Raw genomic sequence first — 26,390 nt, 5'->3', positions numbered from 1 at the left:
GCGAAACCGTGTCCCTGATTAGTCTGGGATTTGGTCTGTCAGGATTTGGTTGAGTACAAACTCTGGATTAAATAGATCCCACATATAGCGGTCATGTTTTAGCTCACAAATGCACTTTATGGAACCAAAATTTGAGCTGAAGTGAATTTGCTCACGGTCGGGTGTGGTGTCTGGGAGCAGTCAGCAAAATGATAATGGAGTTCACTAGAGACTAATAGATGAGTGCTTTAACAGGCTGCCTCTGCATCGGCCTGCTGAACCCTCAGGGAGCCATTAGAACGTGAATTTATAATTTAGAAAGTCACAACAACAAAGCTATCAATATCTTTGAATTTATTGGGCCATAAGACGGTTAATATGATGAAATAAAAGTTGTTTATATGCAACAAATATTACAATTTATGTTGGATATTTGCGGTCTGGTCGTAGACGGTGACATTTAAAAGTAAGATTTGTGATATTTGATGTACCATAAAAGAGGTTTTTATGGTCTGCCACCATGTTGTCCAGCATAACAAACTTTTCATGTGTTATTAATAAAATCCATGTACATACACTTTTGTGGCGAATGTATTAAATTGGCTGTTTTTTTAAAAGAATGTTAATTTATTTTTCTTGTTCTTATTATAGTATTTTAAAGTGGCCATTTTGTGCATTATTGTGTGCTGAAGGAGTCCAGTGACAATGAATTTGATTTCAAAAGTGATTTCTGGGCACTTAGAGAAGACCATCTCATAACTAGGATTAATTATAAAATGGTAAAAATCTCTTTTTATTTTTGACAAACTATAATACAATTATTTCATTTAAATTCAAAATGTGGATTGAAAATGGCTGGTGGTATGAGTATTCCAGTGAAGGATTTGCTTAATGGTTTTAACCGCAGTACAGTGAAGCTCTAGATTTTCACAGACCATTTTCATGTATCATTAAACTTCCGGGCTTTATGTAAAACCCTGCAGATTTACTGCTGAGAGTTGTGGTCCCTATTACTCTATATAGTGTACTGTTTAACCACTCTCTCGGCTTCTTACACTGCACTGGGACTCGGTTTCTGAAAAAGGTCAGGAAGGGGAGGTTAAGAAAGGACTTGGAATTGCTTCTTTGTGAATCTATACCGAGTCTCTGCCAGCTGTCTCATCCTTATGTCGAGAATTGTGCATTGATGCCAGAACTGCTCACTCTTCTTTATACTTTGTCAATGCTTTTCTTTTCCCTCTTTTCGGTTTCGTTTTGATCTCCATGAGTTTTGTAGGTTTCTAGCTGATTTCAGAATGAGCACATGCAGGGCTCCGGCAACAATGAAAAGGAGAACGAATAAGTTTGTCAAGAAGGTCTCAGCGTGTGGGGAAAACCTGTGCCATAAATCACGGTAGAAGTGTAACTGGTGGGGGTACAAAATCCCATTCCATCATTATTTCTACCTGCTTTGCTTTGGCTCATAGTTTTAACAGATTCTATATTGTCGCTTACTAATCTTTCATTCAAGACATCTGCTGACAATTTGATGCTGATTTCACTTAAATAAATAAGTAAACACAATTATGACCCTGTGTAATAATACATCTGATATCAGGAGCTAAGATTAATGATATTTGAAAGTTTCTTTGTTTTTGAAGGATATTTTGGCAAACCACGCACAAAGTGTTATATATTTGCACAACTGTCTCTAATCCGTCTGCCCATCCACCGCACAAGTATTGTTTTCTCTGTATTCACCTTCCATTGTGGTTCATCTTCTGTCTCTGTCATGCAATAGAAAGCACGGCACTCCTCCAGTCAGGGGGCTCCCGGCATGTTCCCTGTCCGCCCTGGCTCATCTATTATTGCTAGCGTGAGGTGAGCGGCAGGATGGATGTAGACGTCCTGTCCAGACCAACCTCCTACGGTACAGTCATGAACAAATATACCCATTTCCTCTCCTCATGCCTTTTTCTTCAGAGAAATGGCTTCACCGGGCAGTATGTTGTTTTCTCCGTCCTGTTTGGCTCTTCTATCTTGTGGAAACACGAAGTAGTAGGATAAAGCAGCATGGCCAGTGTTCTTCCTTACAGTTGAATGGCACTCCCATCCTGTGAAGAGCAATCATGGGATTGCCAGGCTTTCACCGCACAAGGGGAATGTATGAAGTCTGGATTTTCATTTCCAAATTGGTTAAAGCCACACACTGAACAATCTGAGGTTTCTTTATGGTATTTATGTGAAAAGAACTCATCCAATACTTTTAGAATCCAACAAAGTTTGTGTTCACTATTTCAGCACTGACTATTTGGAGTCTGAAAAGGCCACAAACTCTTGATTAGTAGTACATTGTGTCCAAATTACTTCTGTAAAGTCTTCAAATAGTTTGCATTAACTTGCATTACAAATTACATTAACAAAGCCAAACTAAATATGTTTGTAACAGTATCTATACATAGAGCGGGGGTATATCAAATAATGTATAATCTCACATGCTTGCGCGTTGTACATGTGTTGTTGTAATACCGCTGGGGCGTCATGGGATCGATTGCAGCCCTCAACCATTGGCTGAATGTCTAAACCCACTCTTTCTCCCCATTTAATGCATTGAATAAAACCTTTGGGTGGAACAAAATAATCTTTTGAGGGGGAAAAAATATACAATATTTTTGGAGATTTACTAAATTAGAATGTTGTCGGTAATAATTAAAACCAATAAACTGACCTCAATTAGAGACTTAATATTGCACTAGTTTTATGGTCCATTCACGTTTTTTGAAACTCAGCCAAGACATTCACAGGCACAAACAAATCTAGCGTTGTCAATATTAGCATAAAACTGTTTTTGCAGGTTGGACACAATTAAAAAAAAATATTTTTCGTCACAATAAAAAGTGACTTTTTAAAGTAGCCAGCCGTCTCTTCCAGAAGAACCTCGTTTCTTCAGCAAATGATCTGACTGTCCACAAACCATCTATTATTTTCCCCTTGTAACGTTTTTCTCTGGCCTTCTCCACCTGCTGTTAAACACAATGGCCTGCTCTGAAGCTAGTCACTTTGCTCGATTGTGAGTGGAGAGGTTTGGCTCTTTTATAGTCCCGCGCCACAAGCCATTGGAAGGTGTTTACAAGTGTCTTTTGTGAGCGGTGATAATAGTCATTTTGACCCCATCGCTCCCATAGTGCAGCACCTTGAGCAAATGTCGCAAGCCCTCTTTCAAGGCGACATTCAGCGTGCCTCCAAAATGCTATACTTTTTGCCTTTAACTTGTGTTGAATGACTGTAATTTCACAGTTTGAGCCTAGACCAGAGTTTTTGATGGTTCTCGGGGGACACTGGGTGAGGAGAGAACAGAGAGAGGCAGGGGTAAAGCCGGGAGCTGACCTAAATGTGGCTCTCATTAGAATAGCCCGCACACTCCCTCCATGTTCAGCACTGCTTTGTGTCCTTCCAGCCTCTTCCCTCTGCCCACATACATTCATTCATGTCGCCGTTTCATCTGATTCCTTTTACATGCTTCTCGGGACATTTACAATTCTAATTTAATTTCTAATATGGCGGTAGACATGTGCCATGATCCACACACACTGGCCGGAATATATATTATATTTAATATTAATTTAGTCCTTAAAGGATCTGTACCCAATATTTACTGTCTTAAAAACTTGAAAAACAGAAGTTACTTTTAAAATGTTTGCAGCAGCACATATTTGTTTACATGCCTTCCGAGTATTATATAATATAAAATGTATTAAAAAAAAAATTAAACCACGATAAATGAAAATCCGCTGCTTGCGTCTGTGAAACGCCAGTGTGGGGAGGTGGGGCCAGCAACAGTGTCAGGTCAGTAGTTTTGAACAGGAAGTCAATATACTAGCCTCTTTTTAAAAAATGTCGTTTTTAAAAGGTAAATGAAAAGGTAAAAATCACTGATTTAAAAAAAATAAAAACTAAATCTTGACCTGCCTCAGTCACATTTTCCTGGCACACGTTTTTGTTTGTGTCTCAGAATTACATCCAGCCGCAGAGGAAAACAACATTATGACAAAATAATACAAGAATTCCCCTTTGAAGCCGCTCTAGATTTCTATACATCATGTTCTCTCCCATTCTTTGCGCGTGGGTGGCAAAATTGAGGTTGTAACTTTTTTTTAATAATACTCTGAATATTAAAGTCGACCCAGTTTTTTTTTCACTTGCAAAATCTATACAAAATAACCTTGAGGTAATAAAAGCCCTGACACTGTGGTCCTCACCTCCAGAAACAAGAAGGACTTGTATGGAGACAGCTGTATTCTAAAGCAGCACAATTATACCTGAATATAAAAGGAACAATGAACAGAGAAGAACAAGGATGCAGATGGTAACATACGTGACACCGAGCAGAAACAACAGAGAACAGACCTTCACGATGAGCTCTGAATTCACACGCATCCTAGAAATCCATGAAAAACCTACACTTTAATCTTGTCAAGTGAAAAATATGGTATCAAAGTAGACAACAAAAAAAGTAATAATTTTGCATTGCCTCTTTTATCTCTCAGCAGAATTGTCATTTTGTGAGTTAAGTAGAGTTTTTAAATGGATGGACTTTAACTTCAGAACACATTTTACAACTGGGGGCATTCCATAGTAAACACAGCCTTAGTTGGATGGAGTTCAACCATCCTCAACCCTTTTAAAGTGGTAGAAAATCATTTGGGTCGTCACCTGTATTTCCTGGATGCACAGCCACCAAAATTGCAGCTATTACCTAAAAACTGATATACAAGTAATTACTGGAGCATTCAACACAAGCAAAATAACAAAAACAAATATTTCTTTCCATTTTGTACTTTTGTTTTATGTTTCCATTTGAATTATGTCTTATTACTGTCTGTACCTGTGTTGGCAACCTACAAACATGAAATAGATTTGTTTTGAATTGACAGCACCCACATTCATTTTCTGCCTCTTGAGGCACTTCACAAATGCATTGCCACTATTATTATGGGATATTATGAAGCCCATCTGCTCTATCCTGTCTGCCAAAGTAAATGACATGAAATAAAAGGTGATTCCAGTATTTCAGTCATTGTGGTTCTATGAATATTCATCATTCATTAAGGACAAGTAGGCCAGATGCCACAGAAAATGATGTTATTAGCTTAGTTTGTTTAGTGTATATTATAAATTGCGGAATGTAAAAGGAACCTTCCATTTGCAATGTTTATTGGGATTTATTTGCTGTAATCTTATTTTATAAAATATAAGATAAGAATTGACTTTTACTTTGCTTTGATGCAATTTGCTGCCAAAAGGTCATGCACAGAGCAACAACCATCTTGGTTGGATTTATTCAGTCATCAATTTTGGGGAATCTGTTTTTGTCAGAATTTAAAATAAGGTGTCATATAGTCTTTACTTTCATTGACTGAATAGTTGATTGATTTTCACCACCAAATATGGAACCACCTTTTGACCAGGTGGTTCCATATTTGAAGTGAGACTTGTGTCATTAACTGTCCTCCACAACAGTGATTATGCATTACTGTAATCTGATTACTCTTCTAGTAATGTAGTTATCAAACATGTTATAAAAATGGTAATCAGATTTTAGTTGTCCTAGTTACACTTGTTACTTTTTCTGACCAAAAATATGTTTTTATGAAAATGTGCTATTAAACTGTAAAAAGAAAAAGTAAAGAACAAAAAGACGCTGCCCACATTTTGGTTCAGTGCGGCTGTGAACCAAAACAAAACTGAGGTGGTTTGGTTGCCTCCACTCTGCTGCAGGGGATTTAGAGATGTTTGAGTTTTACACTGTTCAAGCCAAGGTAAGAAACAGTGCTGTTCGTTGGTATTGAACTCTGCGAGTCCAGAGAGGTTTCAGAATCGAGATGATCATTTTATATTTCAGGAAAGCGCAGCCGCCTCTTTTACTAAATTGATTGGCTTCATATGCTCCATACACTAAGATTAAACTGGTCCACTCTTAAGCCTGTTCTTACAGCCCAGTGTGGATCGTTATCTGCTCCTTTTGTGTATCATATCTTCAGTTTCTGTTACAACGTGCACAACGTCGATGTGCACAGCTGATAGCAGCTATTGTAATAATGCCTTATGAAGCCAATCCATCTAGTATAAAAGTGAGTTCACATGTGAAGCACAAAAACAGCTGAAAAATCCATCGATAAATGGGGACCTGTTTGACCTTGGTGTTAAAAAAAAAAGGCAGGGCATAAACATTATAATAAACTAAGGTAAGGTAAGGTAAACTTGATCTTAAATAATAAACAGGACTGAAATGTTGAGAGACACTGCTTTTTAATCAATAAATTGAGGTTTAATAAGCCGAAATATTTCAAACTCTTCATAATTTAACTTTTAAAGTAACCAAAGTAATCAGTAATCTGATTTACTTTTTGTAAGAGTAATCGGACCAACACTGCTCCACAACAAAACTATTTATAAACTTAAGTAATTATACCAGTTCGTTGCACCAGTAATTTGTCCTAAACGCCCAAGAAATATCCCAGCAAGTGTTTGCAAATCTAACTTTAAAACACTGCTTTTTGTTGAAGTCGTTTGAACTGCAGCCAATGAGGTGCTTTCCCCAGCACCCTCCCCTCTCCTTCCTTTTTACTGTCAATGATTTCATGCCAGGAACGACTTGACGGATGCTAATTCCCTTTTAATGGTTTCGGACTGTATTAAGCCATGACCACTTGAATTTTTATGGGCCTATTTAAGCGTGCCCGTGTGTCAGCTCTGTCAGGTTGGACGCTGTAGCTGCTGCCTGCTGGCTGTTGGACGTCAGGCACAATTAGAGCTAAAGGCCTGGTGCGCTCCATCCATTTGGCCACGGTACAGAGTGACCTCGAAGCGCTCTCCGGCACGCGGCGCACAGACAGCACATGAGAGGGGAGCCTGCCACTCGCCGATAAGGGACACTCTACCATGCCAGAGCTCATTTACCTCCCGCGCTACATCCAGCTCCCCCCCCCAGAGCGCAGACACCAATCCTGCTCTCGGCCTCTCATTTGGAGCAGGGAGAGTGGATGGCTCACCTGTGGACTGATCGAGGAGAGCAGGTGGGACGGCAATCGCCAACCTCATTTCTCATTAGTTTGCTTGCAGAGGGGAGTTTGAATCATGGCCTCGGTGCATTTAGAAAGTAAGTATCAGCCATTAATTTTCCCGTAATTAGATAAGCACATCTGGATAGTGCAATGATCAGTGGAATATAATGGGTGTTGAAGGGAAGGTTGAAGTATTTGTTCGGTGCAGACCTCATCTCCCTATCTAAGTCGTGCCTTCACAAACCCCTTGTTGAAGTCAGTTTCCACAATGAGACCTTTTATTACTTGACTTTAAAGCTGTTTCTTGACGAGTTCAGACCAACAAACCAAAATAAACCATTATCTCTTGTTGCAGCCACCAAAGGTCACATTAGATGACACGAAGAAAACTAGAAAGGACTGTATTTTAGTGCTGTGTCGAGTGTGTCTAAGCAGCAGCAGCACACATGATTTGTGCGTCGTGAGATCAATTCCCAGCTCCGATAATTTGCTGAATGTCTCTCACCCCCATTTATTGTAAAAACAAAACTTTGTGACAAAAAGCAGATAGTTTTCATCCAATTATTCATGCGTGGGAATGCTAGCGATGTGCCAAAGTGTTTGTGAGAGCGAGGAACAAGTTGGATTTAAACACATTTCCTTTTTTCATGGTTTGAAAATAACGTCCTCCTGCTTTAAATATAACAAGTACACCATAAGTACATTCATCCACATTCTATATAAGGACACAATAACTTCACATACTTAACAATAGTTTAAATTGTAAGGCACTGGACTTAGCAGAACTGGTGAACCCAAGCATACAATTTGACATACCAAGACATTGTTTCCATCTATTTAAATGCGGCGAGTGACTTATAATTATGTTCTTTGCTACATTAGCTCCGAGGATAAAATCTTTGACATTGCTCTGTGACTGGTTGGTAATGTATTTTGCAGATTTTAGCTCTAGACTTAGCTTCTGAATATCTCCCACAGTTACATTTGTTTCACTCCTGTGTCAATTAGGGGCTTTTATTAGGAGCGGTAAACAAATATTTAGCACCATGGGAATAATAGCTGTAATAAGGGGACATGTTTAATAGTCTTTGAGCTAATAGAGTCTGACTGCCCCAGACATGCTTGTCCTTCCTCAGGTCATAGTCATTGATTCATTAAAATAAGACGTGTCATTTCTGCAGAGGTCATCCTGGTCCAGGGAAATATGAATAGATTATGCAAATGATATAATATATTTCGTTGACATTGTTTGATTGTCCTTGGGTTAAAAAGAAGTAGAAGTCTTAATGCTGACGTTACTGGATTGTTTATGACGGAAGAATAGTTAGTTTGTCATGTTTATTCTCTCTAAGGTATTCTTGGGGTAAAGCAGATTGCACTTTGTAAATTAAAAGTCAAATTTGCCAATGTGAGTGTTAAGAGCTTTAACCAGAATAAGGACATGATGGATGAATAGAATGATAAACAGGCTGTGGGTTAATTCAGACAATTGTTGCTTTAAAGATGCACTATGTAACTGAGAAACAGGCATTCTTACTGTGAGGGGGCTCTCCTTTCCACAGATCTGACCTGTATTTTTAGCCTGGTGTCATCACTTGCCTGTCTCCATGCAGGTGGATACATTTAATGCTATACTGTAGAACATTCCAAGAGGCTCTCTCCTTCTCTCTCTCCTTCTCTCTCTCCTTCGCTCTCTCCTTTTGTCTCCTTTAAAATAATAAAGTCTAAAGGACAACTAAAGTATAAAGTACAGGATAAAGAACTAGTGCACCTTTAACAAGACATGGTTAAACCTTGTGTGCCATCTGTCGTGTTCATCTTCCATCAAGTGTCAGTGAAGGAAAGGGAAAGTTTTCAATATTTGCTTTGAGATATTTGGTCAAAATGGAGGAAAGGTCTGATTTGCTAAACAAATCAAAACAAATCTACTTTTTTTAGAGCCACATTACCATTTAGATTTTATCTGGCTCCATATAGCTTATTGCCATGCCTGTATTTAAGAGGTAAATTGAGTCATCTACTACTTTGGAGAGTTCACACTTCACGTTAAATCCTCTATGAACATGATCCAAAATAGCTGATCGTCACAGTGAAATCATGATTTGATTTTAATCGCCATGACATCTGGCCCCAATTGTAGCTTGCAAACAAGCCAGAAGCTTGCAGTTAAGTACAGATATTGCATTGAACACAAGCTTTTTCTTAAAAGCTTCAACAGAAAAATTGCCACTATTAACCGCAAAAAGCATTATATCTGCAAGTTGTCACCATTACAGAACCTGGCAGTTTGTCATATTGAAATATGCAGGATACTCTTTTCCAATGTCTCCCAAAAGACTTTAGTACTGTTAAGTCATTCTAAAACAACTATGTGTTTGAGTGTACTTCTCAGACCATTGTGCACTGTAATCACAGTGCACAATCACTCAGACCATTGCGCGTTGTAATCCATCTCACCTGCAGGTGAGATGGATTACAACGCAGCATACTCCTATATTTATATTATTGTGAATGCACCAAGCTGCTGAGCCCATCACTGACACTTATTTCTCCTAACAGCCTCTTTATCTGAGCACGGCAGCGGCAGAGACGCTGTTTACGGCGCTCGCTTGCAGGTGAATATTAAAGAGGTAAACAGAGGAGAGATAAAACAGCACAAGTTACAAACCACAGCTCCATTCGTCACATCAGCATTCATCCAGCCACCCACGTCCGCTCCCCAAAACACAGCCAGCGCCAGTGAGGGCTGATAAATGAGCCTTAAAAAGAGAAATACAAATACAAGTGTAAGACCAGTGCAGAGGCAGATGAGCCCCCAGTCAGAAATACACTTAAATTCTTCAACGGTGTGTAAGGCAAGGCAAGTTTATTTGTAGAGCACAATTTATACACAAGGCAATTCAAAGTGCGTCACACAACAGGAAAAATAGACACATTCAAATCACAAAGACATGATAGAAATCCCAAAACTTTCATTTCTATTCATTCAATTTAACAATTTTGCTGACATTCAAATCACAAAGACATGATAGAAATCCCAAAACTTTCATTTCTATTCATTCAATTTAACAATTTTGCTGACATGAATCATACATTTTGTCTCTGCTTAGTGAACCACCAGATGGAATACCAAATCTATTGGACCACACTGGCAGACACTCTTTCCCATATTTACTTGACATGGCCAGTTTGGCAGGCGTCTCCTGGATTGGCATATCGCTTTTAGATTGATTCTTTCCCATGTTTGACCGTCCCTAGACGTCAACCCGCTATCTGCCTCTGCACACGTCTGTGCTGAGCATATGTATCTTTTACCACGATTCTCTCGTTGACACCTCCACCTTATGTGTGGCACTTTAGTATCTTTAATGACCAACCCCAGTCTTGTCTGCCCCCTCCCTATTTAGCTTTCACTAAACTAATTGTCCCAGACAATCCCTCTTCCTGGACTTTACAGTGGCCTTAGTGCTGACTGACAATCTGACCAGCATGTGTTCTGACCCTCTCCCCAGAAACCTGCCTTGCGGCTGCCCAATGGGCTGTTGTGTCCAGCGTAATTATTTACATGTTCAATTGTAATTGTGACTAAATAGTAGTTTTAGAATTGATAAGAATTTCTCTTAAGAAAGACCTTTTAATTTAAATAATTAAAGGTGCTATTTTCAGACTATCCGTCAAATAGTTCAAATAAAATCACAAAGACATGACAGAAATCACAAAACAGTTTAAGACATAAGAGAGAAGTAAAAGTGTAGCAGCTGTTGCACAATGCCAATGCAGTAGTTTATTTCAGTTGAATACACGGATGTTGTGGCAATAGATTGTCTGCAGCATATTTGACCTTGTCTCAAATTAAAGTTCATAGCTGACATTGCTGCACCACAGTGTATGGCTGTTGTTCTTTGTTGGAGCGTTTAAGTAACTAGATTCATGACCTCGTATCAAACTTTGTTGGCAGGCACAAGGCAGGCCACACTATACTTTTATTATGAAAGTGGAGTGGATGAGCCTTCACATTCAAATGTTCAACGTCATATGAGTGGTGCTTGATATCCATTCTGTTTATATAGATTTAGTAGTTGTTAAATTGAGAAAACTCCATATAATGTACTTTACGAGTGAAAAAACACAATTTTGTTTTATGTATATCACAATTTTCCTAGAGCCAGATCAAAATTAAAATTTTAGAACGATTCATGTAAACATTGTAGGCATGTCTAGTACTACTAAGTATCACTACTCGGATACGAATCAATACTACAAGTATTATCAAAACTACCCACTAATTTGAGTATTTGTACTTAGGAAACGTTGGACCTTTGATGAACAGAAGTAAAATTACTGTTGGTTTGTGTTTAAAAAAAAAAAAAAAAAAACCTATGGTCTAAAAATTTTGCGTCTTTAATTATCATTTTGGTATCGAAATCTGTATTGTTCCTTGGTATGAAAATTGAAATAAAACTTAGTACATTTATATTGCTAATTCCACCTGTCACACATTTCTGAGGCTGACCAATAGGAGAAGCAGTTTGGAAAAAGCAGATCGTTACAGGGATTAGATAACGTTTTGATTCACCCAGCCCTACTGTACTTCATATCAACAGCCAATCCAGTTAGAAGAATTCCCACTTTTATCCCCAGATGGCTATAATTGTTCTGTTTGTTAAATAACAATTTTCTCTTCATAAAGAGGTTACATGCTGTGAATTTACCCAATAAACTATAGCATGCCGAGATCTCGACAGACTGGAACATCCCTGGGGAAAGCGCCAGTTGAGTTGACTGACAGATAATGGTTCTCAATTGTCTATTCTAATTGCAATTAGTTAATGAAACGTACACCAGCAATTCTTAGACCGTTGTAAATCTGGACTTTTTATCTCTCTCTGTGCCATTATTCTTGATAGTGTTTTTCTTTCTTCGGTTTCCTCCTCCTTCTGTTTGGATTTGATCGTTTTCCTGGCATTTCCTTTGTATTGTTGACGCTATTGTCGCTCGTGGTTCTCTGCTGCATTGTAAACTAGTCTGAAGGCATTTGAATAACAAGGTCGAGATTACAGCTTGTCAAAAAATATGTGTTTTACAAACGGAAGGGAGCTATCAAAGTAAAGCTCCATACGGTTGTTTACTTTGATGTTTTATTTGGCAATTTCTGAACATGAAAGCTTATACTCTTTTCTTTCAAAATAGGTTGTGTCTTTGTGATTTGTTGCAAAAATAAAAATGCAGTACATGTAATTGTCTATTCTAATTGCAATTAGTTAATGAAACGTACACCAGCAATTCTTAGACCGTTGTAAATCTGGACTTTTTATCTCTCTCTGTGCCATTATTCTTGATAGTGTTTTTCTTTCTTCGGTTTCCTCCTCCTTCTTTTTGGATTTGATCGTTTTCCTGGCATTTCCTTTGTATTGTTGACGCTATTGTCGCTCGTGGTTCTCTGCTGCATTGTAAATGTAACTAGTCGCGTCAGATTTGTTTAATTTTGTAATTTTCTATTTCACATTTCACATTTTCAGAAATGCAAACTGCAAAATAAAAAAAATCTCAATTCTGTTTGATTGCACTTGATTTTCTTGCCACGTTTGATATTTCTTGTTTATTTTCAAAATTATTACATTTTTCTTAGAAAAAACATGACTAATTTATGTCTTCCGTTGGAATGCATTGTATGTTCTGTTACTAAATAATGCCAGCGCTGTTTGAAATGACATGTCCATGACCCTTCCATGCTTCGTTTTAGTCCTGATTTCTTGATTTCCTTTGCTGTCTGAATGAGTAACAAAGGGAAGAAAGTAGTCGGCCACGAGAATAATCAATCCTCAAAGCTTTTGAAAGCATTTCATTGGCTATAAGTTCAAACAAACAAATGAGTAAAAACCACAATAAACTTTTTTCAAATTTGAAGAAGTAAACCAACGCAACAATCTTTACTTTCTGGTTTGAACATCCAGCTGCGCAATGACAACCAAATGTATTGCTCCATTTCTTTTATTCAAGGGTCTCGGCAGCAATTAAACGGCCCATTAGCCGTCTTGTGGAAAACTGTGGCAGAACGGATGCATGTGATTAGCCTGGATGGCATGTCTGTCGCAGCGTGAGGTACCATTACAGACCCAATATCAAGACACTCGGGACGGGCTGGAGTCACAGCGATGCATAACGAGATGCGCCATTTGGACGATGTTTGAGCTTTTCAAAGGAATCGGACTCAAAGCCAGTCTGTGCGTATAGTATCTGGTGTTTACAATCTGGTGACTACAAAAAAGGTTATTAACATTAACTAGCTTATTTCCATCAGTGTCAGTGGGTGAGATGTGATTGATGGATACATTTTTTCAACAGTCTTGGTTAATTGAAGAAGCAATGAAATATATCAGTTACATAAAGTACGAAGTAAAGTATATTACCAGCGTTCATCTAAGTTTGTTTTTCTATGACTTTTTGAAATTGTGAATAATTAACCATAACCATAACCATGTAACTGAGGTTAACAGAATAATTGACGAGTAAGGACCGCAACCTCAGAATATAATAGAATAAATATGACTTTATTATGCATGAAGTTGATCATTGGAAGATGAAGTAATATTCCAATATTTAATTATTTAATATGTATTTGTATGATATAAGATTTTAAAATGTTTAAAAACTTTGTCTGCATGCAACAATTAAGTTGCAGAGCGCAGGGTGCCTGGGGCTCACTGCTGTGTTATACACCATTATAAATCAACTGTCACCGTGAAAAGCGCGTAGACTATATATATCCTCTAGTTGCAACACAGTTCTGGAAATTTCTGGGTCAAGACCTACTGTTGCCCATTACTTACCTTTCTGGAAATTGTAATTCATATAAACTGTTTTCTAAAAACATCAATATCAACCTAATGAGGAATGAGATGGAGAAGCTGAGGGGGTGGTGGGTTTCACTTCCACTTCTACTATAAAAATCCATCCATGTCATTTTAGTTTCACATTATGCAATTGTAAATGGTCGAGCTCCACGCATGGGCATCATGTTGCTCGTGATGATGATGATCCCGGGGAGACTCTTTGCTCTCAGCGTGGGGCAGTTTTTCGACCACATTTGGAGCCCTGGTGAACCTTAAGTCTGTTTTTAGAGGTCTAGATTTCAAGTCTGGAGGACAGGCGGGTTTACCAGGGTGAACGTAACGCTCCACCACTTCCCACTCTAGTAGCCCCCGGAGTGAAGACATGCTCTCTCCCAGCACGGGTCCCTGCCCTTCCCCCTCTAAACGCACTGACACCGGTGCACATTCATAAGCTCGCTGTATAAATGGCATAATGTGGAGAAAGCCTTTAAGGCCAGAAGAGGCTGTTTGAAAGAGAGGTTGCTTATTGAACGATAATCAATAGCAGTTGGCAAAGTCCACATAGAAGTGAGTCAATGGGCATTGGAACTTCAGGCTTCTGGCATTTTTTTCTTGTTCAATAAAGTGATACATTAATGGAATTTGTAGCACAAGTGTTAACATTCTCTTATTAAGCTTTTTAGAGTAACACTGAACTTGAAGTGAGGACAGGGTTCTCCTTGACACCTCGTCCCACCCAGCCATTAACAACTGGTTTCTTACTTACCAGTTTCTAAGATAAATAAAAATAGTCTGCCTCTTCTCTGCAGTTTTAAGCTCTGGTTTGGTGGTTCAAAGGCAAAGTAATGTTGCTTCAAACCATGGCATCCCGCTCTTCAGTGAAATTGTTGATTTCCGTCATTTTAACACTATAATTAGTGGTGATTTGGACACTCAATACAATGTTGTAAATATCAAATAAGTTTACATCTGTGAAATCCATCCATCCATCCATCCATCCATTTTCTACCGCTTGTTCCCTTTCGGGGTCGCGGGTGACTGGAGCCTATCCCAGTGACTTCGGGCCTTAGGCGGGGTACACCCTGGACAGTGGCCAACTTGTCGCAGGGTCTGTGAAATGTCACATGTAAATGTTGGAAAAACCTATTTTGCAGTGTGTGAATTCATTTAATATTCTAGAATATGACAAGCACCATCTAAATGCACTTTGCTGTATGCAGAGGACCATTATCCAGGTCACTTTGTTCTGCGTCAGATGGACCTGATCTCCAGCCTCCTCCCCCCCTCCCCCCTTCCGCCTGGCACTCCAAAGACCCCTTGGCTCTCTTAGGCGTGATTGCCTGTTCCACTGAAGCCCCAGCCACTCACACCTTTCCTGGGCCCTTATCCACGCTGCTTGACTGATCGCCAGGAAATTGCACCGGAGACGACACTAGCTTCTTTAACAATTTCATGGCCTACTTTGCCTCAGATAAGAAAAATGCTCCAGACTCAGATGGAGAGTGAATGGACAAAAGTCAGTCACCTTTAGAAGATATTTGTGTTTACTTTGGCTTTAGAAACTTTTCTCTCCAGTAAAATATCAAAGTGCTTTGTGACTTCTTCCTATATAGTTGTGTAATTCCTCATTCGTGTGTTCCATTGTAGAAAAAGATTCAGTTGATGATCGATGATTGAGAATAACTTTTGGACAAAAGTCAAAACGTCTGTCAAAATGACTACAAGTGAATCATCTTCCTATATATTTATCCCTATATTATCAAAAAAATTGACATCCAAACTTGATGAATATTCCTCTTAATTCAAGTTACAATGGTCATTCAGGCATTGTGGATGATTTATTGAAGTTCAGTTTATTTAAGGGGGAAATATTATGCAAAATCAACTTGAATCCTCTTCGTTAGTCTACTGTGCTTTGATTGATTCCGGCATGTTTAAATTAATCCTGTATTGTCCAGCAACTGAGGCTTAAGTACTCAAAATCCCTATTTTCACCTACCCAATATCCCATCCCACATCACTGTACTTGTGATTATTTGGAAATGAAAACTCAGTTACACATCTAGGGTGCTAAAATGTTTCATAGCGACTTTTCAAAAAATGTAAACCTGTAAATAACAGTGTGCTGCTTGTTAAAGTGAAATGTCACAATGAAGAGGCATCAGTTCTGCAGTTTTGAACAGGAAGTGAGTAGACCTGTTTGTGTCATTTTGTGTCAATATTGTGATTGACAAAGAACAAAAAGTGCTTGAAAAAAGCGTAGCGTGCTCATTTTAAAAGTAATATTTAAGCTACCTACAATATGTTGAAAAATAAAACCCTTTTTAACCTGTCCCCGGCCACTATTTGGGTCTTGATACTGTTATGTTTGAATTAGGAAAACAATTAAATAGACTCAAAGGGTTACATGTTGCAGTTTTGCTTTTTCTCTCTTCCAAGGAATTGCTCTGAAGAAACCTCCTTAATGGTTTTGCACAGGCTAATTTGCAGAAGAAAAATACTGCACACATAAAAAGCTGCAGAAGAACAAACTCAATCTCAGAACTTCTTACATCAGCTTAGACCCACTGAGCTGATGTTCAAATATTGCTGCCTATAATGAAGTCCAATTACAATTTCCTTCCAAAGAGTGCTTCGGAGAGCGCTAATGCCAGATCTCTCCCAACATGTTGGATCATCTTTGTGCTCAGTTGGAAGAAAATGATGTTGCTCCTAGAATCCAGACCCTGATTGTAATAAAACACAATGAGTCCACATCCACCTGTGCGGCTAAATGACAGTTTTTGACCGTTTCTTTGTGGCGTGATGAACACATAACTGTCATTGAGACACATCAAAGTCCTAGAGAGTGTTTGCATGTTTGCATTCATTGCTCTGTGTGGAAATGAGGGGATTGTGAGGGTCCTCTTGTCATATTCTTAGCATGCAGCTTAGACAGGCTTTGATCCTGTAATGAGAGCAGTGTATTAGCCCCTGCTTAAAGACGGCACCGAGTGGAGCTCCCTCTAATGTGGGGATCAGGAGAGTAGCACTCACTCCTCTGCAGGTGCATGCTTCACCTCCAACATATAAAATACCGGTACTCACTTTATGTAGAATATTGATATGTGAAAAAATATGTGAAGAACGGCTCCCTCCATAATTCATGCCTTTGTCATACACCTAGTTTCTTTTTTTATATTTATGGCCCAAAGAATAAAGATTAGGTCATTTGGAAACTGGTTGATGCCCAGAATCAAACTCGCAACACAGCAGTGTTAGCAATCATTTATTTTCAAAAAAACATCCACTGTAACAAATAGTAGTCTGATTAATTGTTATAATTAACATCTTCCTCTCACAGGAATATTTGCAATTTTAAACATGAAAAAAAAAACACTATCAACATTTACTTTTGTAAAACGTTTGATAATCGTGACTCTAGAATTTGATATCATGACATCCTTACACTTGAGAATTTGGGTGTCACAAGAAAAACAATGCTCTCCCTAGAAATAAGGCTTTATTCATGATCCTCTCCAAATATATTTTATGATATTGATTAAAGTTGTCCAAAGTGTCTCAAATCACTTACAGAAAAATAAAATAATGATAAGTAGTGATTTATTGTGTTGAAAATGTCAGTTATTGCTGAAAATTGAGCATTTGTAGTATTGTAGTGTTTAAATCGGTATTGAGTATCGCCCCAGTCCTTTTTTTTTTTCAAAATAGTTTGAAATTTTTGTATTGTTACAATTCTACTTTTGATGATACTTTTTCCTCTGTTATCCTTCAGAAATCAGGGATGGCAGTGATCTGCCTCTGACGCATACGCAGTCCGTTTACACGCAGGTCCAAAACAGGTTGTGGTTATAATGATTTTATAGGGACTAACGATGGCCAACATCAGCCAAACTAATCTGCTCTGGACTGATTTGATCTTTACTGCACTAGCCTTCAGCGCTTCAGAAAGTCAGCCGTGTGGATATTAGAATTCATCTCTGCATGCAGTAGAGGATTCATGGAAGGTATGGTTTGATGAGGTAATTTGCGGATTGTCACTTTTTTAATGGAATGCGTATTATTTCAGTTAATGTCATTGTGCTACTATTTTTCTTCTAACCGTTTTAAATATCAACCCATGAAGAAATATCGAAAGTACCCAGTTTCGAACAAAAGCAAAGCATGAATGTGTAAACACCTTGAAAAGTAATCCTCTGAATATGAAATCCATTTCCATAGTTCTTAGCTGGAGTGCTGCCTCTCTCGGTAATACCGGTACATGGATTTCCAATTTAATCTGTGTTATTCAAGGATTTGAGCTTCATGTTTTTAAGTGACATTTTGGAACTTTTACACATTCAAGAGGTATAATATTATGTTTTAAATGGTTAATTGCTTTTGCATTATCATTCATTCTGAAACCCATGGACATCTTCAAGAGCTGGGAACAAGGTTTTATTTTTTACACATAGTCCAATCTGAAGGTCAAGGAAGAGGTTAAGGAGACAACAATTGGGCAACCTATTAAAATTCTTACAATGTTTGGCCTTCTTAATAAGCAATAACATTTTGAAAAGAATGCCTGAAATCATAACAACCATTTTAATGAACACAAAGGAGCACTGTGTCAAACCAGAACCAGGAAGTTGTTTTTGTAAATAGTCTCAAGGTAAAAAGAGAGGCACCAAACCCCTGCGAACATTCTGCAGATGTTTGAGGCCAATAAATATAGACCCGTACTGGGTTAGTTAGGGCAGCAATCTCAAATTCAGCCAAGTTGCAAGATGATCCTCAATCTAAAGAACACAGTGAAATTAGTGTGACTTATTATTTGTATGTTGTCTGTTGAAAATAATACATGTAAGAAAATAATAAGTTACCTCAGCTCCAACCACCTGACTCAGAAGTTAGGACTAAACATGGACTAGCCTCCTGCTGGTGCCCAGAGTCAGGACTAAACATGGACCGGCCTCCTGCTGGTGCCAGAGTCAGGACTAAACATGGACCGGCCTCCTGCTGGTGCCAGAGTCAGGACTAAACATGGACCGGCCTCCTGCTGGTGCCCAGAGTCAGGACTAAACATGGACCGGCCTCCTGCTGGTGCCAGAGTCAGGACTAAACATGGACCGGCCTCCTGCTGGTGCCAGAGTCAGGACTAAACATGGACCGGCCTCCTGCTGGTGCCCAGAGTCAGGACTAAACATGGACCGGCCTCCTGCTGGTGCCAGAGTCAGGACTAAACATGGACCGGCCTCCTGCTGGTGCCAGAGTCAGGACTAAACATGGACCTGCCTCTTGCTGGTGCCAGAGTTAGGACTAAACATGGACCGGCCTCCTGCTGGTGCCAGAGTCAGGACTAAACATGGACCGGCCTCCTGCTGGTGCCAGAGTCAGGACTAAACATGGGGAATCTTGTGTTTCAGTTTTATGCAGCTAAAATCTGGAACAATCTTCCTGAAGATGTGAGACAGGCCTCTACTCTGACATTGTTCAAACCTGAGATAAAAGAGTTTTGTTTAGCTGTGCTTATGACTGAAATGAATTTCTTTGCAGTCTTTACTTGTTTTTTTCCTCAAAAGAGAGCCTTTGGACATTCATGTCTTTCCTTCAAACATGTCGAATGTCTCTCCCCATTTCAGGCTGTAGCCCTCAGACTTTTTAAGACTATTTAAGAAATTCTTACTGTTATTTTTTATGTATGTAGTCACCTGGAGTCGATGTTTCAGATTAATATGCTTACAATTCATACCTTTTTCTTCTACTTTTTAGAGGTACTAACATCACCCAAATTGACAGCATTGACAAATACCTTACTGCATTCACATTTAATAAATGTATTCTTGTATGTACATAATTCACTATAACCTGACCCTGACAACAACAAAAGCGCATGAAAGGCAGAAACTGCATCATCTTGTATACAAAAGATAACTAGAACGGCATGTTCATAAAGCCTGTAAATCTAATACTGCTTTTAGACGGGTGTTTAAGCTTCACTGATGTGGTGTCTTTTTGCATCATCCTCCCAAACGGCAGTGCTCTCCTCCCTCTGTCTGCTCTTTCTTGAGACAGATGTAATGATTTCTGCAGCTGCTGGTGAGTTTACCGTGTCAGGACGTGTCTCTCTGCAGCTTTCTGAGAAAACCTTTGCACATTTCACCTGGAGCTAGATACATATACAGTCAACAGTTCCAGAGTGTTTGGTATTCCATCAGTTACTCTTTGGATCACCGTTCGCATCATTTCAAATTGGAGCAGCGCAGTGCTGAAATCAATGCAAACATTGATTGTACCTGAATGTTTCAGAGCCTCAGGGAATGCCTTGTGTAGGAGTTAATAGATCAGCAGAACAGCAAGTGCAAATACATGACCAGAAGTATTTAAATCTTTACCGCTATTTTACTTCTGGCTGCTCAATAATCAAAGCAAGAGATAGATGATATATGTTAACTATTTTCGTTCAATATGGCAAAATAAAATGTAGAAAAGATGGCAGTTGGTATAATATTTTGGCTACATTACATGTTTAATTGCACAGTATTGGTTGGATTTAAAGCTCAATGCAAAATTATAATTTTGTAGCTATATGAAGATTTATATATACCAGAGAGAAAGAAAACAAAACACCAACAACTTGTCCTATATTTAAGTCCCATTTAGTACAAAATCTATCAAATATATATCCAATTTCAACTGGGCTTTTTAGGCCCAAGTACAAGTACGGTCAGAAGTATTCTGCCAACTTTAGTACAAAGCTTTTGAGCAACAGGAAAACCCCAAAACATGATAGTGGTTTGCCTCCTGGCTGCCACAGTTTCTCCAACAGTTAGCAATTCCTTGTGAAAAATGGGCCCTTCTAAATGGTGTTATGAAAAAACATGACACATTTTTCCAGTAAAATTCCATCCAGGCAGGTGTTTTTTGTGGTACTCCACTGAGATGTACATATACCCACACTTCGTCTGTCAAAGCAAGATTACCTTCCCTTTCTATTTGGTACAAAACCTTCGTCATAAACCAGTTTAAGATCTTAACATCTTTGTTTAATTTGTATGTTTTGATTAGCTCCTTCTATGTTAGGGATTCTCAACATCTTCCAAATGACTCAACCATCTGTCATCTGCCAGTAAGGCCTGTACAGGAACCCCTGGCACAAAATTACTCTCAATATTCTTCCATTGAGCTTCATATTCTAAATTACAAAACCCTTTTCTTGTCATGCCAGACAAATCCTGAGATTGTTTTATTCCACGCATCAAACAGGTGATTAGGGATGAAAAGAGTCAGGAATAGATAGAGAAATCTGGGTAAAACATTCATTTTTATCATTTGACTTGACTTAAGTATGGGTCAGAGTTCATTTTTCAAGATCTATCTTTATAGTTGAGAGTATAATTTTTCTCTAAGATTGTTAATATTTCTTTATGGATGTCCACATAATGTTTGCCTTTTAAATAGGTAGGTTTTTCTAAAGGACAGAGGGGGTTGCCAGTAAGAGAGATGAGCTATTTCCAATTAGTTAAAACTGTAGAAAGGTCTATCCCCCCTCTTTATTATTTTGAATAATATTATTTTATGTGTTTATTTATTTGATATGGACATAGCACGAACTAGATGCATTATTTCAAGTGGTATAGCAAAAATTCTCATTTTCAACATCTGTCCATAAAAAAAAACAGCAACAAAAATTAGCAAAGGAACTAAGTATAGAATAACAACATAAATTTCACTCAAAATGATCATGTATGCAACTCTGTTTCAGATGTTTGCTTAATATGTTTGGCTCATTCTGCAGTTTTAAGTCGGCGAGACGAGAGTTCCACAGGCTGGGTCCATTGAAAGAAAATCTGGACTGTCCAAAAGATGTTCTGACCTTTGGAACCACAGTCTCCACGGACAGAGGCTGGTGTTTGGTCTGAGAGAGCCCTGATGACTGACGGCTAGACCAGAAAACAGTGGTGATACACGAGAAGTCAAACATTTAAAATACTGTTTCGACCTGCGTTCACATGTTTTTGTCTGATATCACAATAATGCCACCTCATGGGTTTACTTTCAAATACCTTAATTGTCTGCTTGCACATTTATACGACTGGCCTAAATGTTGAGGGTGAGATATGTGACCATGAGGTGAGATGGTAAGAGATGTGAGAAAATCCTAGCATGTAGATATAACAGAGCAGCTCCCTTCTGCTGAAACAACCAGCTCTCGTTTGGTTTAACCATTTTGCAAGCACTCTTCTATTAGCCAGTCATTTGGAGGAACTTGACAATCACTGGGTAACATCTGTGCTTATGACATGGAAGAAGCTTATCAAAACATATAAATTAAACTAAGATGTTAAAATCTTAAGCTTGTTGGCTTATCACCAACCTTTTAAGCCAAACGGCACCGACCGGAGATTTCAATTTTTGACAACCAAAGGCATAAGTGTTTTTTACCAGAATGTAAAAGAATCAAATGAAAAGCTTCAATATGCTGAAGGAGTCTTTTGGCCTCGAAAAACAGGACTTTGATAGGCATAAAAAAATAAATAAATAATATAATTATAATCAAGAAATAAAAGAGCAGTTGTAGCCCTCTGACTGAATTGTTTATTAAAGCATTTAAATCAGAATCTACAATGGGAATAATATCCAAAGTATATGAATGTATCAATGACTAGGACACCCAATCTTTCAAATATATTCAAATTAAATGGGGAAAAGAGGGTAATTTAGTTTTGACGGATGAGGAGTAGGAAGATGTATTTCACAATGGAGGACCACAAAGTTTGGAGGGAATTCTACAAAAAAAGTGACTTTTTTTTTTTTTATACGCCATGTCAATGTGCTCATTATTCACTGGAAGGGTCTGAGTGTTGGAGAAACTGTGGTTGCTGGGAGGCAAACCGTTCTCATGTGTTTTGGGACTGTCCTGTTGCACAAACATATTGGACAGAATCAACGGCAATGCAGACACCACCAACTTGGGAACTATATATTTGGGCTTCAAAACTCCCACCATGGACACAATAAATAAATGCTTTAACCCTTCTTTACATTGGATGCCACCCCTTTATTTTATAATTGTATTCTTCACTTATCTGTCCCTGTTCCCCTATGTTTTAATTTAATACATTTTTTTAAATTGACGTAAGATTGCTCTCAATTATGACTCTAAAATCTTTTGTCTCTTTGACTTAATTTACTGTACTATCCATATTGGCCTCTGAAATATTTTATTCAGCATAATAATGGCTCTCCCATCCACAGCCGCACAGTTTATCTTCAGGAGTATGTTTGTGATCCACTAATATGTGCATTACCGGCCGGGCAATGGCTAATTAGCAGTCCATGTTAAATTGCTGACATAATAAGTAAAACTTGCTTTCAGAATTGTCAAGTTTCTTTTCAATTAGGTCTGCATGTGTTACCAGCTATGTTCTCAAAACATTCTCATTATTCACTGCTATACATTCACAGACAAAGAGCATGTGAATGTGTCATTGTCAAAATATACCCTAATTAGCTTTCAGTATAGTCATGTTTCAGTTGTAGAAGTCACCTTTTTGACTCCAGTGTTGCTAATTCTTCATTAGCCTTACTTTCGTCTCAGTCTTCCTGGCTTATACTGGTGCGCTGTGAACTCCTACTTGACCTTTTGGCATTCTGGGTTCTGAGCAACCAATATTTATAACACCTGAGCAGGAACTTGTCTTTTTTGATTAAAACTTCATGGTATAACATTGATCTCCACAATCAGTTATACTCAAAGTGGTTTTCTTGGTTAATAACATGTCTACAAAGTATTGAAAGCTCTCTCACTTTATATAATTTTCAACTATGCGTTGGACTGTTTAAAGGGGACATATTATGCCAAATCAACTTTAATGAGCTTTTGACCTTGTTACAATGATGTTTCATCATCATTAGTTTACTCAAAATTGCATTTTGAGGAATTCACCTACGTTTGAGTTGATTCTGTATTGTCCTGCAACTGTGGCTCAAATGCTCAGAAAATTCCTGTTTTCACCTACCCCCTATCCCTGTCCACATCCCAGTACTAATAGTTTAAAGACTCTGAGTGACATAGTGTTCTAAACTATTATGTAACCACTGTTCAAAAATAAAAACATGTAAATGACAATCTGCTGCTTGTTACAGTGAAATTTCTATTTCAACCCAATTTAGATCAATATTGTGATTTACAATGAACAACATCTAAACTGTCAATCTACTTATGTTATACTTCAAAATTAAGTACCTGGGGGAAAAGCATAATATTTCTCTATTAAAATAAACTCTAGACCCTATATTTCAGTTTAATATTCCAAGTTCTCTATTTTGTCAGGCAAAGCATATTGTCTTAAAAACCAAATGCATTTTTACATTTTGTGTGTGATCGCTTTTCAATTGAACTGAAACTAGAATGTTTTGTTTTCTTCTTTCTTTTGGGGAGCCAATATATCAGACCACATTTCCGATTATTTTAACATTTTTGTGCCCCACTAACGTGTTGGCATTCTAATTAGTCATTTTGTCTTGACTTCTAGCCTAGCATTAAATACACCAAAATGTGTATTAGTCGACTAATCATTTTGGGAGAATTTGCCTGTTTACCATTTAAATCCATTGTTTACTAGTGTTTGGTTGCATGATCTCTTGTAGTCTCGTGGTCTTGTCAGTGCACTTTGGTAACGCAATAATCGATAGAGAAAAAAACCACATGCGTTGCAGGTCCGGTTGACAGAAATGTACTGTTTTTAAAATAATTTGGTTGAAAAAGTCTGTCAACCACAAATCTTTATTTGTCTTTGTCTATAAGTCTTTATTCGATTACACCACTACACTGAATATGGAGTCTTATAACACGAGTGAATTAATAACATCACATTTTATTGTACAGTGACATTGAGATGGACAAATGACCTTGGCTGAACAGAACCACAGACCACTGTTGTTGTTCCTGTTGGAGTGACTGCCTCAGCGCCTTTACCTTATCTGTGTTCACTTCACAGGAGGAGCACCCGGCCGCGGGGGAGATTGTCCTCTCATCTGACCACCTCCGGATGGTACTACAAGTGGAACACAATCAGTAAGTGTTCTCCGTCTGCCTCTACCGCCGCGCTCAATATCCACCTCCTTGTGTCACCTCAGAGGACAGCAGAATTAATTAGAACAGAATATGTCGAGTGATGAGATAATAAGGGCATATTAATTCATTTCCGCTGCACTCGTATGTCGAGACTCGGGGCAGTGCAGTGGAGGTGTCCCGGTGCAGGACTGAAGGGTAATGCTAATCTTAAAGTTACATGTCAGAGGTGTCTCATTTGAACAGGAAATATGTTTGGAAAGGTCAGAAGGTCAGCACTTGGAGGTTTGAGATGTGCTAGCGGCACACGCTAATGTTGAACAAGAGGGAGGCAGTCGGAAGTGGGTCGGATGGTAATGTTCAGTTTTTGCACCAGACCAAGTTTGGTGTCCTTGTGTCTCCCCCCCCCCCCAAAAAAAAAGCTTGTTGTGGAAAATAAGATGGAATCAACACTAATGTATTTGTATTTTTTACTGACATTACCCTTTCAGGGGCACAGCAAATTAACTTCCCTTCCTGTGTCTGTAATGTCTTGTTCAAGGACACAATGATAGTATGCATTGGGTCTGCAAAGTATTAAACCAGGGTAACCTTGGGAAATAGTATTGGCCATACATACCGTAATAATATTGTACAATCAACTTATTCAATTTTAATCATTCAGTCCTTCAATCTTGAAAAGGAAAACCGTTATACTGTTTTAATATTTGTATTCTACTTTACAGCTTTTATTATCATACTATGTGCTGCATTTTGGAAGCGGCTTTTGATTGTAAAATATGCTATAGAAATAAAGTGGATTGACTATCTAAGACAGCATGCAGTAGGATTGGGAAAATAGATTGTATTACTTTATTTTTTCAATTTATTTGCGGTTTTGGCATTGGTATTTTAATGGCTTGATATTTTGATGTTGTAAAAAGCATTCCTTAGTTTTGAACAAGCCCTGATGTAATCACAATTAACCATTTCGGAAACAATTTCATGAAAAGGTGTTTCCTTTTGCACATTCATCTTTATATTTTCATAAACTGAATAATTTTGAGATTGCCAAAAAGAAAACAAACAACATATTTTCAAGAAATCCCTTCAATTATCTAATCAAAAATATACGTTTGGCTGAAGCACTTATTGCCAATGGAATATGTGGCTCTTTGCGATGCAGTCTGTGTTTTAAAGGAGACGTGCTATGCATAAGTAAATCATCATTTTACATTTTGTTCATAGTAAACCGCAATATTGATCTAAAACGACTTAATAATGGAAACGGATCCATTAACTTCCCGTTCAAAGCTGTAGAACGGACAGATTCCACTGTAACAAGCATTGTCATTTACATGTTTTTGTTTTTGAAAAGTGGCGCTGTGATATTTTAGAAGATTTTTCAATTACTTGCAACTAACAGAGAAGTGGACAGGGCATGTAGGTGAAAACCGGCATTTCTGAGCACTCAAAAATGCAGGATTTAATATAATACTA

General features: G+C 38.2%; 1 protein-coding gene across 1 annotated transcript in view; it reads left to right on the top strand.

The window, feature by feature from the left end:
- adam19a (ADAM metallopeptidase domain 19a) overlaps positions 1-26,390 on the top strand; it is a 150,223-nt gene that overhangs the window by 46,664 nt on the left and 77,169 nt on the right. The window contains exon 3 of the mRNA XM_072459296.1: positions 24,838-24,914. Within this exon, the coding sequence (XP_072315397.1) occupies positions 24,838-24,914 (77 nt within the window). The remainder of the gene's footprint in view (positions 1-24,837; positions 24,915-26,390) is intronic.

This window comes from Eucyclogobius newberryi, unplaced genomic scaffold (genome assembly GCF_026437365.1).
Source record: "Eucyclogobius newberryi isolate DKJ021-1_F unplaced genomic scaffold, fEucNew1.0.hap1 SCAF_22, whole genome shotgun sequence".
NCBI classification, from domain to species: domain Eukaryota; kingdom Metazoa; phylum Chordata; class Actinopteri; order Gobiiformes; family Gobiidae; genus Eucyclogobius; species Eucyclogobius newberryi.
Note: the sequence above shows the minus strand (reverse complement) of the source record. Positions and strands in the feature narration are given on the sequence as shown.